This window comes from Dendrobates tinctorius, unplaced genomic scaffold (genome assembly GCF_039654945.1).
Source record: "Dendrobates tinctorius isolate UK_male_01 unplaced genomic scaffold, ASM3965494v1 ptg000206l, whole genome shotgun sequence".
Classification (NCBI taxonomy): Eukaryota; Metazoa; Chordata; class Amphibia; order Anura; family Dendrobatidae; genus Dendrobates; species Dendrobates tinctorius.
Genome location: NW_027361873.1, coordinates 4,127,396 through 4,145,920, shown reverse-complemented (window position 1 = coordinate 4,145,920; position 18,525 = coordinate 4,127,396). Strand labels below are relative to the sequence as shown.

Below are 18,525 nucleotides of genomic sequence, written 5' to 3'. Positions count from 1 at the left end.
GCTAAAGCGAAGTAGTTGGAATAGAGTTGTTGTAGTAGTGATCTGTAGTTTGCTGTAGTACGTGTGTATTTATCTCCTGGTCCCTATTCTCAATTAATTTATTCCTCCCTGCCTCTATCCTCCTCCCTAATTTTGGTTAGTGCTTTTGTTTGATAGAGGTTTTCTGTTATCCCTGTTTGGTCTTTGTGTCTTGTTTATCTTACATTTTGTCCCAAGCCTCATGAGGTGGGAAAGGGGACAGATTAGGGTTTACCATGAGCATAGCAAGGTCAGAGACCCATGCAACTCTACCTTCAAGAGTACCCCTGGGGACAGGGATAGTTAGGGTCCCCCCGGGTCCAGGGACAATTGGAGACCCCTTTCTCTTCCCGAAGACCGTTACAGCGTGACATTTTCCTCATGTGCCGGCATTGCAGAACCTTAGGCATCCATGGTTACGACCACTGATATAGTGACAGTTACCTAGTCACTAGTCGTAACCATAGATACCTAAGGTCCTACAATGCCTGCACATGAGGAAAAAGACATAGCGAATGAGAAAAACTATACTACATTTCTAATAGACGTGTTTGCAAAGATTATTATTATTACTACACCTACTACATATTGGGATAGGATCTTGGAGATGGGAATACCCTATTAACGAAAATTAACTTATTTTTAGGTGCCCACTGTTTGATTGCTAATATTCTAACTCACCACTACCATAAAATATACTTAATATACTGAATAATGGGAAAAGTTCACTCGGAGTGAAATGGTGAAAAACATGCAAATTTGCCATTGCTTCTTTTGAATTTCAATTTTGCAGTGTTCACGGTTTGATAAAAATGATTTGGAAACCAGATTCTCCATGTTAGTACGATTCCAGAGATATGTGCTGAGTGTCTTGGGAGTACAAGGATGCCAGAGATGGGGGCTTTCAGAAGGCAGCGGGAGACCGAACAGGCATGCAGGTCTTTCGCATCCATTTGAATATCGCTGACAAAGTGAGGTCTGAACGCTTAGACTGCAGCGGTTCGAGCTACGTTGCTGCATTGTACAGTGGGTATGGAAAGTATTCAGACCCCTTTAAATGTTTCACTCTTTGTTTCAGTGCAACCATTTGGTAAATTCCAAAAAGTTCATTTTTGTTCTCATTAATGTACACTCTGCACCCCATCTTGACTGAAAGAAAACAGAAATGTAGAAATATTTGCAAATTTCTTAAAAAAGAAAAACTGAAATATCCCATGGTCATAAATATTCAGACCTTTTGCTCAGACACTCACACTGCTGTCCATTTCCTTGTAAGCCTCCCCGAGATGGTTCTACTTCTCCATTGGAGTCCAGCTGTGTTTAATTAAACTGATAGGACTTGATTTGTAAAGGCACACACCTGTCTATAAAAGACCTCACTGATCACAGTGCATGTCAGACCAAATGAGAATCATGAGGTCAAAGGAACTGGCCAAGGAGCTCAGAGACAGAATTGTGGCAGGGCACACATCTGGCCAAGGTTACAAAGGAATTTCTGCAGTACTCATGGTTCCTAAGAGCACAGTGGCCTCTATAATCCTTAAATGGAAGAAATTTGGGACCACCAGAAGTCTTCCTAGACCGGGCCGTACAGTCAAACTGAGCAATCGTGGGAGTAGAGCCTTGGTGAGAGAGGTAAAGAAGAACTCAAAGATCACTGTGGCTGATAGGGAGATAGGAGAATGTTTGACAAAGTCAACTATCACTGCAGCCCTCCACCAGTATGGTAGAGTTGTCTGACAGAAGCATCTCCTCATTGCAAGACATATGAAAGCCCGCAAAGAGTTCGCTAAAAAACACATGAAGGACTCCTAGACTATGAGAAATAAGATTCTCTGGTCTGATGATACGAAGATAGAAATTTTTGGTGATAATTCTAACCAAGCACTGCTCATCACCTGCCCAATACAATCCCAACAATGAAACATGGTGGTGGCAGCATCATGCTATGGGGGTATTTTTCAGCTGCAGGGACAGGATGACTGGTTGCAACTCAAGGAAGCATTAAAGCGGCCAAGTACAGAGATATCCTGGATGAAAACCTCTTCCAGAGTGCTCTGGACCTCAGACTTGGCCGATGGTTCACCTTGCAACAAAACAATGACCCTAAGCACACAGCTAAAATAACAAAGGAGTGGCTTCAGAACAACTCTGTGACCATTCTTGACTGGCCCAGCCAGAGCCCTGACCTAAACCCAATTGAGCATCTCTGGAGAGATGATCTGCAAAGAAGAATGGCAGAGGATCCCCAAATCCAGGTGTGAAAAACTTGTTGCATCATTCTCAAGACGACTCATGGCTGTCCTAGCTCAAAAGGGTGCTTCTACTCAATACTGAGCAAAGGGTCTGAATACTTAAGACCATGTGATATTTCAGTTTTTCTTTTTTTAATAAATTTGCAATAATTTCTACATTTCTGTTTTTTTCCAGTGAAGATGGGGTGCAGAGTGTACATTAGTGAGAAAAAAATGAACTTTTTTGAATTTACCAAATGGCTGCAATGAAACAAAGAGGGAAAATTTAAAGGGGTCTGAATACTTTCCGGACCCACTGTACAGCCATACACATCACACTGAACTTAAGACGCACATCATGTTCTTTGTCGGGAAAGAGTCAAAAGGTTGACAATGACCAGAGATGAGTGAATTTGTTCGGATTCGTTTCCGAATACGATTGGAATGAAATATTGTTTTTGCAATATTCAACGAACACATCTGAACGTCGTTAGAGTCAAATGGGAGTAAAAATTTCTGAATATGTTCGGAACCGATCATAAGACATACATTCGGCACGAATAGTGTTCGAATATGGGCTGAACATATCAAAATCAGATTAGGAGCCAAACTCTGAACAAATTCGCTCATCTCTAATAATGACTTTTAGATTTGCTACTTTCAATAGGTAGCACTAAAGACCCTCTTCTCTTCTTCTGTGAAAACGTTATTGGCATACAAAAAAATAAAGATATAACATGGAAGGCGATTCAGAAACAAAAAAGATGCCGCAAAAATGACTGCATCACAAAAGGGGTATATAAAGACAGCATAAACTGATATATTCTCCAAAAAGCACAGTAGCTGACCCATGCTGGGTCTATGTACCATTTTCCATCCAGTATCAATCTGGCTGCAATAATATCGGTGTACAGCTATGTTTTTTTCCATTTCAAAATTCCTATATTTAGCCAGAAGAATTATATCAAAATTTCTACAAAAGGTGTCATCGTTACAAATTGAATTCTCCATCCCAAAATATTCAAACGATCCAACCCTTCTCAATCGTGAGGCCCCCCCATCTGTTGAGCAAGTCAATATCATATCTGATAATGAGTGATCAGTTGCTGATCGCCCCTACTACACAGAGTTATGGCAGAAACTATTATGGCCAACATTTTTTGCTTTCAGGAGATAAACAGAAGATACATTCATCCATATAAACTGCTGATAAGGCTCAGTGATCAGTACGTTCTATCAGGTAGGCCAAGGAAGACCAAATTAAACCCAGTCCGAGGAACCTCGCCTTACAGCTAGTCTTTCTACAGTACTTACATGCAGCAATTGGGGGAAAGCACGCCAGAGAAAAATTCCATACCCACAATGGAAAAGGAATAATAGAAAATAAGTAGTGTAAGTCCCAGGCTGCAGAGAGAAAAGAAAAATATTCAGTATTTTATAGCACAGAGGATAAGGGCATGAATATGGAGGATATCTGATTACCTGGCCATCCTTGGCAGTAGCTCAAGAATGGTGTCTAAAACCGTCCTGTAACGTTTCTTCAATTTAAAAAGCCTGTCAAATATCAGAATGTCTATTAAAAAAAGTAAGTTAGACGCCACTAAATCTCTACAGACACACAAGCTGCTCAATATCTTCTATGACATTACCTGAGCAGCTGAAGGGGTCTCAGCACTACAATGAAGTAGAAAGGCTTCATGTCAAAAGCCAAGGCTAAAAGACCCAGTAGAGCCAGCATTGTCACAGAGAAATCAAACCTAAGACACAAGCAAAGAGAATGAAGGCGCAAAAGCAGTAAACCTAATAGTGAGGTCGACGGCCCAACAACGATCATTGCATCATTACCAATCACATATGGCTAGCAACGCAAGGGCTGCAGTGATGTACAGACACCAATTTACTCACTTTAAGAAATTTACTAATTTTAACATTATTCATATCTGCATCGCCATTATGCAGGTAATCATCATCTTCGCGCTTAACAGTAATGTAACATATTTGTGCTATGAGAAGATTTTATGCATTGTGAGACAGTGAGGGGAATCATATGCAAAGTGTCATGATCCAGCATGGATCTGACAGATTAAATGGATAAGGCTGGTTTCACATTTGCGTTTTTTAGCGCTGGAAAAAAACGCATATGTGCGCATGCGTTTTTTCCCCTATATTTAACATGGGTGCGCATACCTGCGCGCTTGTAAGCGCATGTATGCGATTTTCATGCGCTGCGTTTTTTTGGGGTGTGCGTTTGTATTTTCCAGACGCAGCATGTTGCATTTTTTGGCCCTGCAAAAAAGCGCATGCGCACATATGCGCACGTTTTGCGCTAAAAATGGCCATTATAGCCTATGGATGCGCATATGTGCGCACTGGCATGCTCATGTATGCGTTTTTTTGCATATGCGTTTTTTTTTTTTAACCATGGAATTTAGGGGTTTGGGTTAGAGTTAGGGTTAGTTAAGGGGGTTTAGGGTTAGGGTTAGGGTTGGGGTTTGGGTCAGGGTTAAGTATGGTTTGGTTAAGGGTTAGGGTCAGGATTAGGGTTAAGTATGGTTTGGTTAAGGGTTAGGGTCAGGGTTAGGGTTAGGGTTAAGTATGGTTTTGTTAAGGGTTAGGGTCAGGGTTAGGGTCAGGATTAGGGTTAAGTATGGTTTGGTTAAGGGTTAGGGTCAGGGTTAGGGTTAGGGTTAAGTATGGTTTTGTTAAGGGTCAGGGTTAGGGTTAGGGTCAGGGTTAGGGTTAGTTAGGGTTTAGGGTTTGGGTTAGGGTTAAGTATGATTTGGTTAAGGGTTAAGGTCAGGGTTAGGGTTAGTTAGGGTTTAGGGTTTGGGTTAGGGTTAAGTATGATTTGGTTAAGGGTTAGGGTCAGGGTTAGGGTCAGGGTTAGGGTTAGGGTCAGGGTTAGGGTTAGTAAAGTCATGGTTTGGGTTAGTGTGAGGGGCCACCTAATGTTGGAAAAAAACGCAAACGCGGTAAAAACGCACTAAAAACGCATACAAACGCATAAAAACGCTGCGTTTTTTTCATGCATGCTCATAAAAATGCTTGAAAAAAACGCAGCAGTTGTATGCTTTTGTATGCGTTTTTTCAATGCGTTTTTTTGCGGGAAAAACGCGCTGCAAAAAAAAGCAAGTGTGAAACTAGCCTTAGTGAACTTTTTTTCCTTTGGCTAGGTGCCAAAGTGATGTGATTGCCCCCCGGTGGCCAATAGAATTATTACACGTGGTGTCGTTCATTCTAAGTTGCCCCGATGGTGGTGAGTGGTAGTGCACTTTAGTTTCTTTGGTTTAGTGCTCGTAATTATAATTCAGGTGTTAGGCTCTATAAAAGAGAGCCAGGTGTGTTCAATCACTGTTGGTGATATTGTGAGTTAGTCATTCTCAAGGAAGCCTGGGTGAAGGAAGGAGCTGAACATGAGTCCTGCGCAGCCCAGCCAGAGGGGATGAGTGGCAGCTATGTGATCTGCAAGAAGGGCTGGCATGGCGTGGTGAAGTCACAGTTTATGGTGTCGGCAGGAAGTGATTGCATGGCTTGGTGGAGTGACGACTATGGAGAGAGTTGCACTCAGCATGCGGGACTTGGTTGCTGAGAGCTGGACTCAAGCATGCTTGACTTTTTGGGCAGGAGCTGAACTCATCTTTGGGACTCTGTTACTGGACTTCTGCAATTGGTGGTGGACTCTGCTCCAAGGCTGCACTATGGTGAAGGAACCAGTTATGGTGATGGATCCAGGTGGAGGATAAGATGCACACAGGTGGTGGGCTCTGTTGCTAGGAGCGTACGCAACAGAGCAAAGCTAAGTGGTGTTTCCCTTGTATTGTCATTTTCCCTCATGTGTGTTTAGTGCAGTGGTGGGATTAGTTTCCGCACCGACCAATTCCCTAGTGAGGTTTTAGGTTCCTGTGCGTCGTCCGGTGCGGAACCGGCATAGCGAACGTTAGGAGTGCAGGGACACTGGCTCAGGGGAGTTCAGGAGGTCTCCACTTCCCTATTGCAGGGCCCACCACTGTTAATGTTACCCAGGTTCCCCCTTTATTATTTAAATTCACCTTACTGGAGGCGGGGTTTCCAGACTACTGTATGTATAACGTGTAATACCTAAATTCGCCAGTTGGAGGCGGCGTATCCAGCTGCACATTTTATTATTTAAATTCGCCCCACTGGAGACGCTGTATCCAGGGTCATGGGTGTCTTATGGGTTCGCCTTGCGGTACTCGATGCGTCCAGACACACGTGACCGTGACACAAAGGCTGTTATGTGTCCCCCAGAATGTGCTTAGAAGCATACTGAACTGCTGGAGAGCATTGTAATCATAGTCACGGCTGCGGTTTCTATGCATAAAACAATTAAGTGTGGACTGGGTCAAGTTATTTGACCAAATCAGTTTAGAAAAACCTGTCTTCGGTTTTTATTTTTCGAGACATCTGTAGAATGGTAGTGGGATGGATCTCTCCCTACAGTCCAGGTCTTGCAAGCAACCCATGGCCACGGTTTTCATTTCAGCCTGCAGTAAGGATATGTGCCCACGATCCGGAATAGCAGCTCACCAGTGCCACATCCAGAACGCTGTGTTCTGTGGTACAAGCACAGCGGATGGGGTTTATAGAAAAACCCATGCCCACTGTGCTTCTATTTGACGCTGCGTAAACTCACCCACGGTGAGGGTTTACGAGTCGCAGCATGTCAATTTCTGTCTGTTGTGGATACGCTAGTCTCCGCAACAGAAATTTCCACAATTTCCTCAATAGAATGTATTGGATAGAGTAAATCCGCATTGTTCAATGAACATATACTTTGGACACAGTGATAATAGGCTGTGTCCAAAGAGCTGCGATTTTCTGATTTTCATGGGCACGTACCCTAAGGTTTGGGTGTTTCAGTTTTTCTGTTTGGATTTCACATGCAGGAGAGTTGAAGGTACTGTGGTTGTATGCCTGGCTATGTGAAGGTAACACAGGCCAGAGCCAGCGACGTGGACGGGGTGCAAGTGCCAGTGGCATTGGACTTTATGTATTCAAAGCTACTATCCGGAGGTGAGTGATTTCATGTGTGCAGTATTTGGACAATAAAAGAGGTTTACGTAACTTGCCTGGGTCACTGTCTAACTATACCCACTGGCAAAAATGTCGCTGCCTTACAGCATGTTACATACATTTTCCGATATCCACTGATTGGAAAATTGACACAACATGCACACAGCGCCATCCCTCCCATTCATGCATCGTGCCAACCCTTCCACCCATCTCCCAGCCAGCCCGCTTTCCCATCCATCCAGTACTCCCAGCCAGCCCTCTGATTGAACCAGCTCCCCAATCCAACCAACCCTCCCAGCCAGCCAGCCCATTCCATCCATCTAGCCAGCCCCCCAACCATCCAGACCGCTAGCCCACCCAGCCAGCCTCCCATTATTAGCTGTCCAACAAAAGCCACTCACAGATTCCATCCTGATGTGAAGTATTCCAATGGACCAAGGCCAGTCACCTTCAAAAGAACTTCAGCCCCATATACTAGAAAGGTAAATATAGGCATGTCAAAAACCACTAGCAGGAGCAAAGTGAAACTGGATTTATATCTAGTGCCTGTTCACACTGCTCTGGGGAAATACCCTGGTGTATGAACATAAAACCCAAAATATATGGAATTGATTGCCACACAAGCACTGTGAAGGGAGGGAGAAAAGGCGAGTTATGATCATGACCCATTTCGAATGGTGGATCCGGTGTTATCCACTGTGTATAGACATGTTACCTTTCATTGTAATGCTGTCTGTGATAATAAAACTGCTGAAAAAAAATCTTTGTACAGATCAGGAAGTATGCTTTTAATATTAGGTAATGTGGCCAGTGTGAAAATTACATTATTTATCTTTTTTTTATAACTAACTTTTATTAAGTTTAATAAATTTTTAACAATCAAAATAAGCACAAAATATTCAGATGTTAACAAGCAAAATAGACAAAGAAGAGAATCAATGAGGATACGGTACATTAAAGTTTAACTGCTGGAAAACATTTCCCTCTAGTGGCATCAAAACATATTGCAAACTTAAATCATAAAAATCTAAAGCTCCAAATAAAAAACTTTATTTATTCCTTACATTCAATGCCATAATAAACCAAACCCCATCCACTTATTAAATTTAAATTTCTTATTTAACAATCGACAAACAGAAGACAGGACACACACACACATTAAAGGCCCCATTACACATACAGATGCATTAGCGATCCCGACAACGGGATGTCAGGATTGCTGGTGCATCGCTACATGATCGCTGGTGAGCTGCCAAACAGGCAGCTTCACCAGCGATCAGCACCAGCGAGGACGCTGGTCTCTAAGGTAAATATCAGGTTACTAAGCGGGGCGCGTCACTTAGTTACCCGATGTGTACCTTAGAAACCTGGTTGCTCGCGCCGGGAGCTGCCAGCACGCAGGTTTTTAAGGTACACATCGGGTAACTAAGTGACGCGCGCTGCCTAGTAACCCAATATTTACCTTAGAGACCAGCTCCCAGTGCCTGCTTAGAGCCTCACTGATCGCTGGTCTCTCGCTGCCACACGCAGCGATGCGTGCTGGCCAGCGGGAGAACAGCGATCAAAAAATGGCCCAGGCCAATCGAGCATGATCAGTGTTACCCGGCGGGGGGGGGGGGGGCGCTCACTGATCCCCGTCACACACAGCGATCTCGCTGGCGAGATCTCTGTGGCGTCACAAAATCAGCGATCTCGCTAGCGAGATTGCTGTGTGTGACGGGGCCTTAAAGGGAAGGTGCCGTGTTTTTTTATAATTTAATGTAAAAAAGAAAATAGTATAAAAAGATATTGTCCCCTAAGCTTGACTCAGTGGTGTGTATGGATTTTTTTTTTCTGTAGTACTGCAGCCACTGGGGGCTGCCATCTTACCTCTCTGGCTGCTGAACCACACTTTCCATGCTCATTTACAGCAGTCCCTGGGCATAAGAGACAATAGTCGGCTGCCGACCCTATCTCATTCATTGCAGCAGCATCAGGAGTGAACTGGCCACGCCTCTGTGGGCAGCTCAATTCACAGCTGTAGGTGTGGCCAGGCGCCATCTTATTAGAGCCCAGTGCTTTTCTTTTAGCTTCATTTACACTCTATTGCAAGCCCTGGATGCTGTACTGTTCCAGCATAACAGGGCTTGGATGTTCACTCTGCACAAACCAGCTGCAGGAGAGGAACCAGGACAAGCTCCTGGACACCGAGCTGCTCTTTCCAAAACACCCGACCAGCTGCTGCCCCTGCTCTTGCAAAACATAGGAGCTGCTCCCTGCTGTTTCAAAACACTTGGCAATCTGCTGGACATCTAATCCTCTCCTGTGTGATACTGACTGCTGAGCCCTGTATCTAATCCTCTCCTGTGTGATACTGACTGCTGAGCCGTGTATCTAATCCTATCCTGTGTGATACTGTCTGCTGAGCCGTGTGTCTAATCCTCTCGTGTGATACTGTCTGCTGAGCCGTGTATCTAATCCTCTCCTGTGTGATACTGTCTGCTGAACCGTGTATCTAATCCTATCCTGTGTGATACTGTCTGCTCAGCCGTGTATCTAATCCTCTCCTGTGTGATACTGACTGCTGAGCCGTGTATCTAATCCTATCCTGTGTGATACTGTCTGCTGAGCCGTGTGTCTAATCCTCTTGTGTGTGATCATGTCTGCTGAGCTATGTATCTAATCCTATCCTGTGTGATACTGTCTGCTGAGCCGTGTATCTAATCCTCTCCTGTGTGATACTGTCTGCTGAGCCGTGTATCTAATCCTCTCCTGTGTGATACTGACTGCTGAGCCGTGTATCTAATCCTCTCCTGTGTGATACTGTCTGCTGAGCCGTGTATCTAATCCTCTCCTGTGTGATACTGACTGCTGAGCCGTGTATCTAATCCTATCCTGTGTGATACTGTCTGCTGAGCTGTGTATCTAATCCTATCCTGTGTGATACTGACTGCTGAGCCGTGTATCTAATCCTATCCCGTGTGATACTGCTCTCCTGAAATACTCTGTGCTGCTGTCACCCTGCTCCTCCCCATATATCTCACTCTGTGCCCCCCTTAGACCAGCACACTGCTCACCTGAAATACTCTGTGCTGCTGTCACCCTGCTCCTAGAATCCTTGCTGCCTGCCATCCTCCGTGACCGAAGACCCCATTCCTCTCCTCAGATCCTGTCCTGGCGATGTGTGAAAGCGAGGCAATAGGGGCCTGATATATGGTGGAAGGAGCAGGGTGACAGCAGCCCAGAGTATTTCAGGAGAGCAGTGTGCTGGTCTATGGGGGGCACCTGTTCGGTGCCAGGGATTGTACATAGAGTGCTGTGTTTTATACACATGGATGGACCGTCTGCTTGTCTGCTCCACAGAAATCCAGGAAACATGTCTGCTGATTGATGGCCTGTTCTGATCCATACTTTACATGCAAAGACAGTCAGTAACTTTGCAGGCCCCATCAAAATGGCTGCTCACTGTGTTCCTAAATGTCATCCTCTTTTCCCGTAGCAACACCCAGAAGGGGAGGAGAGGCGTGACATCACACCCATGTCAGCAGACTCCGCCCATATTTACTCCAGTGCAGTAATGTGAGCTAGTTGCACTAGGTTTTGTGCCAAACTTCAGTAGCTGCTCCCCCTAGTGTTAACAAGTGGAAATGCCAAACTTTTTAAAATTATTTTTCATATTTTACAAAATTAAAAACAAATGATAATATTTTTTAAGAAAATGTAAACATTAATTCTTTACATTTTTTCAGTTGCTGAAAAAAATATTTTGGGATGTCACCTTCCCTTTCAGGGGTGTGAAAAAGGGTGCAGTAGTCCAAAAAGTGTCATAGCTATTGCTTTGAGCTTACAAATAATCCCAGAGAGCCCAGATAACATCAAATCTGTCCACCTTCGCCTTCATTAAAAGCTGCCATGTAATCCATTCTACGAATATGAGCGATTCTATTTAATACATTTTGGTAAGAGGGAGCAGTGGTTGTTTTCCATTGGAGAGCGGTCAAACACCTAGCTGCGGTTAACATATGCAATAATAATTTAGGCGAGTTCTTCTCTATCCCTCTAGGAGAAACATTTAGCAAATGGGTTGCAGGGTCCAGCTCAACTTCCACGAAAACCACCTTTTGTATTAAAACTTTCACTAATTCCCACAATCCGACCCCCCCAGGGCAAGACCAGAAGACGTAATATAGATAGCGAGTTGCTGAGTCACGTCAGCAAATATTGGGAATTTCTTATCTTTTTAGTAGAGACAGTGATGAGAAAAAATAAATAAGTAAAAATATAGATTATATATACACACACATACTGTATATATATATATATATATTTATTTTATATGTATATATATATATATCTAATAAATAAAGCTCAAGTGTGTATGTATGTGTGTATGTCCAGGATTGGCATCCGCACCGTCGCAGCTACAGCCACAAAATTTGGCACAGTCACACGTCTGGACCCCGAGAGTGTCCTAGGCTATGTTGTGAGGCGAAATTTTAACCCTGCGCACTCCAATTCACCAAACAATTTTGTCCCTATGTACATAATGGGGAAAAAGTGTGTGTGTATCAAGCCCTTTCCCTCATTATGATGTCATAATGGTTGCCATGGCGACGCTAATGTCATCATAGGTTGCAAGCCCCGCCGATGACTATGGGATGGAGGATGTGTGATGGGTATATGGGCACTGGACTATGGGATGGAGGATATGTATGACGGGTATATGGGCACAGGCCTATGGGATGGAGGATGTGTGATGGGTATATGGGCATGGGACTATGGAATGGAGGACGTATGATGGGTATATGGGCACTGGACTATGGGATGGAGGATATGTATGACGGGTATATGGACACGGGACTATGGAATGGAGGATGTGTGATGGGTATATGGGCACTGGACTATGGGATGGAGGATATGTATGACGGGTATATGGGCACAGGACTATGGGATGGAGGATGTGTGATGGGTATATGGGCATGGGACTATGGAATGGAGGACGTATGATGGGTATATGGGCACTGGACTATGGGATGGAGGATATGTATGACGGGTATATGGACACGGGACTATGGAATGGAGGATGTGTGATGGGTATATGGGCACGGGACTATGGAATGGCGGATATGTATGATGGGTATATGGGCACGGGACTATGAGATGAAGGATGTGTGATGGGTATATGGGCATGGGACTATGGGATGAGAATATGTATGATGGGTATATGGGCATGGGACTATGGGATGGAGGATATGAATGATGGGTATATGGGCACTCGACTATGGGATGGAGAATATGTATGATGGGTATATGGGCACGGGACTATGGGATGGAGGATATGTATGATGGGTATATGAGCACTCGACTATGGGATGGAGAATATGTATGATGGGTATATGGGCACAGGACTATGGGATGGAGGATATGTATGATGGGTATATGGGCACGGGCCTATGGGATCGTGGATATGTATGATGGGTATATGGGCACGGGACTATGGGATGGAGGATAATTATAATTTGTTATAACTAACCACAGTTAGTTACTATGCCCGGGCAGCGCCGGGCTCTTCAGCTAGTTATATATATATTCTAAATACATCTCTATATATAAAAATCAATGTGTGTGTGTGTGTGTGTGTGTATCACCAACCAATCACAAAGCATCTTTCATTTCACCAGAGCTGTTCAAAAGAAGCTAAGCTGTGATTTGTTGCTATGACCAACAGTTTTCCTTGCAACCAATCACTAAGCATCTCTCATTTCACCAGAGCTGGTTAAAAGTAGCTGAGCTGTGATTGGTTGCTATGCGCAAGCTTTCCCACTTGACATCACCTCAGCAGACACTGACATGGTGGGAGAAATCTAGCATCCCCAGGAACATAAGCTCCACCCATCGTCTGTCCCACAGAAAGCAGCAGTGAGTACATGACAGAAATGAATCCCCCCCTCCCGTGTGGTATCATAGAGTGACACACATGAACATAGGAAAGTGCACATATTAAATGTCATGTGGATTTAATATTTTCTCACAGACACTTTTATGCATTATTGATGTGTTACTGTGCTCTGATGCTACGTTCCCCATAATTCACCTGAATATACCCATACACATAGACTTGCCTCTGCACCTAGCATTCACATGGTATGTCCATCCACCCAGCTCTCCTGCTCTCCTGCTGTCTGTCTATGAAGGACACACAGTGCGTCACCCAGCTTTGCACATAGACTTGCCTCTGCACCTAGCATTCACATGGTATGCCTTTCAGCTAACCCCAGCTTACCCCAGTGTTATTTATGACCTTGTTTACTCTGGCTTGATCATATACATCTGGTCCACTCTTAATTGTCTGGCCAAGATGAGCAGAGACCACTCCTCTCTGCTTCACACCTGACTGCACTTAGTTGTACATATATTGCAGAGTACAAGTCTGCATAGACTTCAGTCTGCATTGTGATTGCTATAAGTGTGTGCTAGAAGTGTGAAGATTAATTTAAGAATTAAAACCAGAAGGATGAATACAGACTGTGCCCTGCTACCTGCCACCATCGCACTCTAACAAGCATCTCTATTCTTCCGACAGGTATGTCCATCCACCCAGCTCTCCTGCTCTCCTGCTGTCTGTCTATGAAGGACACACAGTGCGTCACCCAGCTTTGCACATAGACTTGCCTCTGCACCTAGCATTCACATGGTATGTCCATCCACCCAGCTCTCCTGCTCTCCTGCTGTCTGTCTATGAAGGACACACAGTGCGTCACCCAGCTTTGCACATAGACTTGCCTCTGCACCTAGCATTCACATGGTATGTCCATCCACCCAGCTCTCCTGCTCTCCTGCTGTCTGTCTATGAAGGACACACAGTGCGTCACCCAGCTTTGCACATAGACTTGCCTCTGCACCTAGCATTCACATGGTATGCCTTTCAGCTAACCCCAGCTTACCCCAGTGTTATTTATGACCTTGTTTACTCTGGCTTGATCATATACATCTGGTCCACTCTTAATTGTCTGGCCAAGATGAGCAGAGACCACTCCTCTCTGCTTCACACCTGACTGCACTTAGTTGTACATATATTGCAGAGTACAAGTCTGCATAGACTTCAGTCTGCATTGTGATTGCTATAAGTGTGTGCTAGAAGTGTGAAGATTAATTTAAGAATTAAAACCAGAAGGATGAATACAGACTGTGCCCTGCTACCTGCCACCATCGCACTCTAACAAGCATCTCTATTCTTCCGACAGGTATGTCCATCCACCCAGCTCTCCTGCTCTCCTGCTGTCTGTCTATGAAGGACACACAGTGCGTCACCCAGCTTTGCACATAGACTTGCCTCTGCACCTAGCATTCACATGGTATGTCCATCCACCCAGCTCTCCTGCTCTCCTGCTGTCTGTCTATGAAGGACACACAGTGCGTCACCCAGCTTTGCACATAGACTTGCCTCTGCACCTAGCATTCACATGGTATGTCCATCCACCCAGCTCTCCTGCTCTCCTGCTGTCTGTCTATGAAGGACACACAGTGCGTCACCCAGCTTTGCACATAGACTTGCCTCTGCACCTAGCATTCACATGGTATGTCCATCCACCCAGCTCTCCTGCTCTCCTGCTGTCTGTCTGTGAAGGACACACAGTGCGTCACCCAGCTTTGCACATAGACTTGCCTCTGCACCTAGCATTCACATGGTATGCCTTTCAGCTAACCCCAGCTTACCCCAGTGTTATTTATGACCTTGTTTACTCTGGCTTGATCATATACATATGGTCCACTCTTAATTGTCTGGCCAAGATGAGCAGAGACCACTCCTCTCTGCTTCACACCTGACTGCACTTAGTTGTACATATATTGCAGAGTACAAGTCTGCATAGACTTCAGTCTGCATTGTGATTGCTATAAGTGTGTGCTAGAAGTGTGAAGATTAATTTAAGAATTAAAACCAGAAGGATGAATACAGACTGTGCCCTGCTACCTGCCACCATCGCACTCTAACAAGCATCTCTATTCTTCCGACAGGTATGTCCATCCACCCAGCTCTCCTGCTGTCTGTCTATGAAGGACACACAGTGCGTCACCCAGCTTTGCACATAGACTTGCCTCTGCACCTAGCATTCACATGGTATGTCCATCCACCCAGCTCTCCTGCTCTCCTGCTGTCTGTCTATGAAGGACACACAGTGCGTCACCCAGCTTTGCACATAGACTTGCCTCTGCACCTAGCATTCACATGGTATGTCCATCCACCCAGCTCTCCTGCTGTCTGTCTATGAAGGACACACAGTGCGTCACCCAGCTTTGCACATAGACTTGCCTCTGCACCTAGCATTCACATGGTATGCCTTTCAGCTAACCCCAGCTTACCCCAGTGTTATTTATGACCTTGTTTACTCTGGCTTGATCATATACATCTGGTCCACTCTTAATTGTCTGGCCAAGATGAGCAGAGACCACTCCTCTCTGCTTCACACCTGACTGCACTTAGTTGTACATATATTGCAGAGTACAAGTCTGCATAGACTTCAGTCTGCATTGTGATTGCTATAAGTGTGTGCTAGAAGTGTGAAGATTAATTTAAGAATTAAAACCAGAAGGATGAATACAGACTGTGCCCTGCTACCTGCCACCATCGCACTCTAACAAGCATCTCTATTCTTCCGACAGGTATGTCCATCCACCCAGCTCTCCTGCTCTCCTGCTGTCTGTCTATGAAGGACACACAGTGCGTCACCCAGCTTTGCACATAGACTTGCCTCTGCACCTAGCATTCACATGGTATGTCCATCCACCCAGCTCTCCTGCTCTCCTGCTGTCTGTCTATGAAGGACACACAGTGCGTCACCCAGCTTTGCACATAGACTTGCCTCTGCACCTAGCATTCACATGGTATGTCCATCCACCCAGCTCTCCTGCTCTCCTGCTGTCTGTCTATGAAGGACACACAGTGCGTCACCCAGCTTTGCACATAGACTTGCCTCTGCACCTAGCATTCACATGGTATGCCTTTCAGCTAACCCCAGCTTACCCCAGTGTTATTTATGACCTTGTTTACTCTGGCTTGATCATATACATCTGGTCCACTCTTAATTGTCTGGCCAAGATGAGCAGAGACCACTCCTCTCTGCTTCACACCTGACTGCACTTAGTTGTACATATATTGCAGAGTACAAGTCTGCATAGACTTCAGTCTGCATTGTGATTGCTATAAGTGTGTGCTAGAAGTGTGAAGATTAATTTAAGAATTAAAACCAGAAGGATGAATACAGACTGTGCCCTGCTACCTGCCACCATCGCACTCTAACAAGCATCTCTATTCTTCCGACAGGTATGTCCATCCACCCAGCTCTCCTGCTCTCCTGCTGTCTGTCTATGAAGGACACACAGTGCGTCACCCAGCTTTGCACATAGACTTGCCTCTGCACCTAGCATTCACATGGTATGTCCATCCACCCAGCTCTCCTGCTCTCCTGCTGTCTGTCTATGAAGGACACACAGTGCGTCACCCAGCTTTGCACATAGACTTGCCTCTGCACCTAGCATTCACATGGTATGTCCATCCACCCAGCTCTCCTGCTCTCCTGCTGTCTGTCTATGAAGGACACACAGTGCGTCACCCAGCTTTGCACATAGACTTGCCTCTGCACCTAGCATTCACATGGTATGCCTTTCAGCTAACCCCAGCTTACCCCAGTGTTATTTATGACCTTGTTTACTCTGGCTTGATCATATACATCTGGTCCACTCTTAATTGTCTGGCCAAGATGAGCAGAGACCACTCCTCTCTGCTTCACACCTGACTGCACTTAGTTGTACATATATTGCAGAGTACAAGTCTGCATAGACTTCAGTCTGCATTGTGATTGCTATAAGTGTGTGCTAGAAGTGTGAAGATTAATTTAAGAATTAAAACCAGAAGGATGAATACAGACTGTGCCCTGCTACCTGCCACCATCGCACTCTAACAAGCATCTCTATTCTTCCGACAGGTATGTCCATCCACCCAGCTCTCCTGCTCTCCTGCTGTCTGTCTATGAAGGACACACAGTGCGTCACCCAGCTTTGCACATAGACTTGCCTCTGCACCTAGCATTCACATGGTATGCCTTTCAGCTAACCCCAGCTTACCCCAGTGTTATTTATGACCTTGTTTACTCTGGCTTGATCATATACATCTGGTCCACTCTTAATTGTCTGGCCAAGATGAGCAGAGACCACTCCTCTCTGCTTCACACCTGACTGCACTTAGTTGTACATATATTGCAGAGTACAAGTCTGCATAGACTTCAGTCTGCATTGTGATTGCTATAAGTGTGTGCTAGAAGTGTGAAGATTAATTTAAGAATTAAAACCAGAAGGATGAATACAGACTGTGCCCTGCTACCTGCCACCATCGCACTCTAACAAGCATCTCTATTCTTCCGACAGGTATGTCCATCCACCCAGCTCTCCTGCTCTCCTGCTGTCTGTCTATGAAGGACACACAGTGCGTCACCCAGCTTTGCACATAGACTTGCCTCTGCACCTAGCATTCACATGGTATGTCCATCCACCCAGCTCTCCTGCTCTCCTGCTGTCTGTCTATGAAGGACACACAGTGCGTCACCCAGCTTTGCACATAGACTTGCCTCTGCACCTAGCATTCACATGGTATGTCCATCCACCCAGCTCTCCTGCTCTCCTGCTGTCTGTCTATGAAGGACACACAGTGCGTCACCCAGCTTTGCACATAGACTTGCCTCTGCACCTAGCATTCACATGGTATGTCCATCCACCCAGCTCTCCTGCTCTCCTGCTGTCTGTCTATGAAGGACACACAGTGCGTCACCCAGCTTTGCACATAGACTTGCCTCTGCACCTAGCATTCACATGGTATGCCTTTCAGCTAACCCCAGCTTACCCCAGTGTTATTTATGACCTTGTTTACTCTGGCTTGATCATATACATATGGTCCACTCTTAATTGTCTGGCCAAGATGAGCAGAGACCACTCCTCTCTGCTTCACACCTGACTGCACTTAGTTGTACATATATTGCAGAGTACAAGTCTGCATAGACTTCAGTCTGCATTGTGATTGCTATAAGTGTGTGCTAGAAGTGTGAAGATTAATTTAAGAATTAAAACCAGAAGGATGAATACAGACTGTGCCCTGCTACCTGCCACCATCGCACTCTAACAAGCATCTCTATTCTTCCGACAGGTATGTCCATCCACCCAGCTCTCCTGCTCTCCTGCTGTCTGTCTATGAAGGACACACAGTGCGTCA

General features: G+C 45.1%; 1 protein-coding gene across 5 annotated transcripts in view; it reads right to left on the bottom strand.

The window, feature by feature from the left end:
• TPCN1 (two pore segment channel 1) overlaps positions 1-18,525 on the bottom strand; it is a 153,284-nt gene that overhangs the window by 20,202 nt on the left and 114,557 nt on the right. For all 5 annotated transcript variants that reach the window (XM_073554121.1, XM_073554120.1, XM_073554123.1 and 2 more), the window contains 4 exons: positions 7,688-7,760; positions 3,902-4,009; positions 3,735-3,806; positions 3,567-3,656 (listed from right to left, as the gene is read on the bottom strand). In XM_073554121.1, the coding sequence (XP_073410222.1) occupies positions 3,567-3,656; positions 3,735-3,806; positions 3,902-4,009; positions 7,688-7,760 (343 nt within the window). The remainder of the gene's footprint in view (positions 1-3,566; positions 3,657-3,734; positions 3,807-3,901; positions 4,010-7,687; positions 7,761-18,525) is intronic.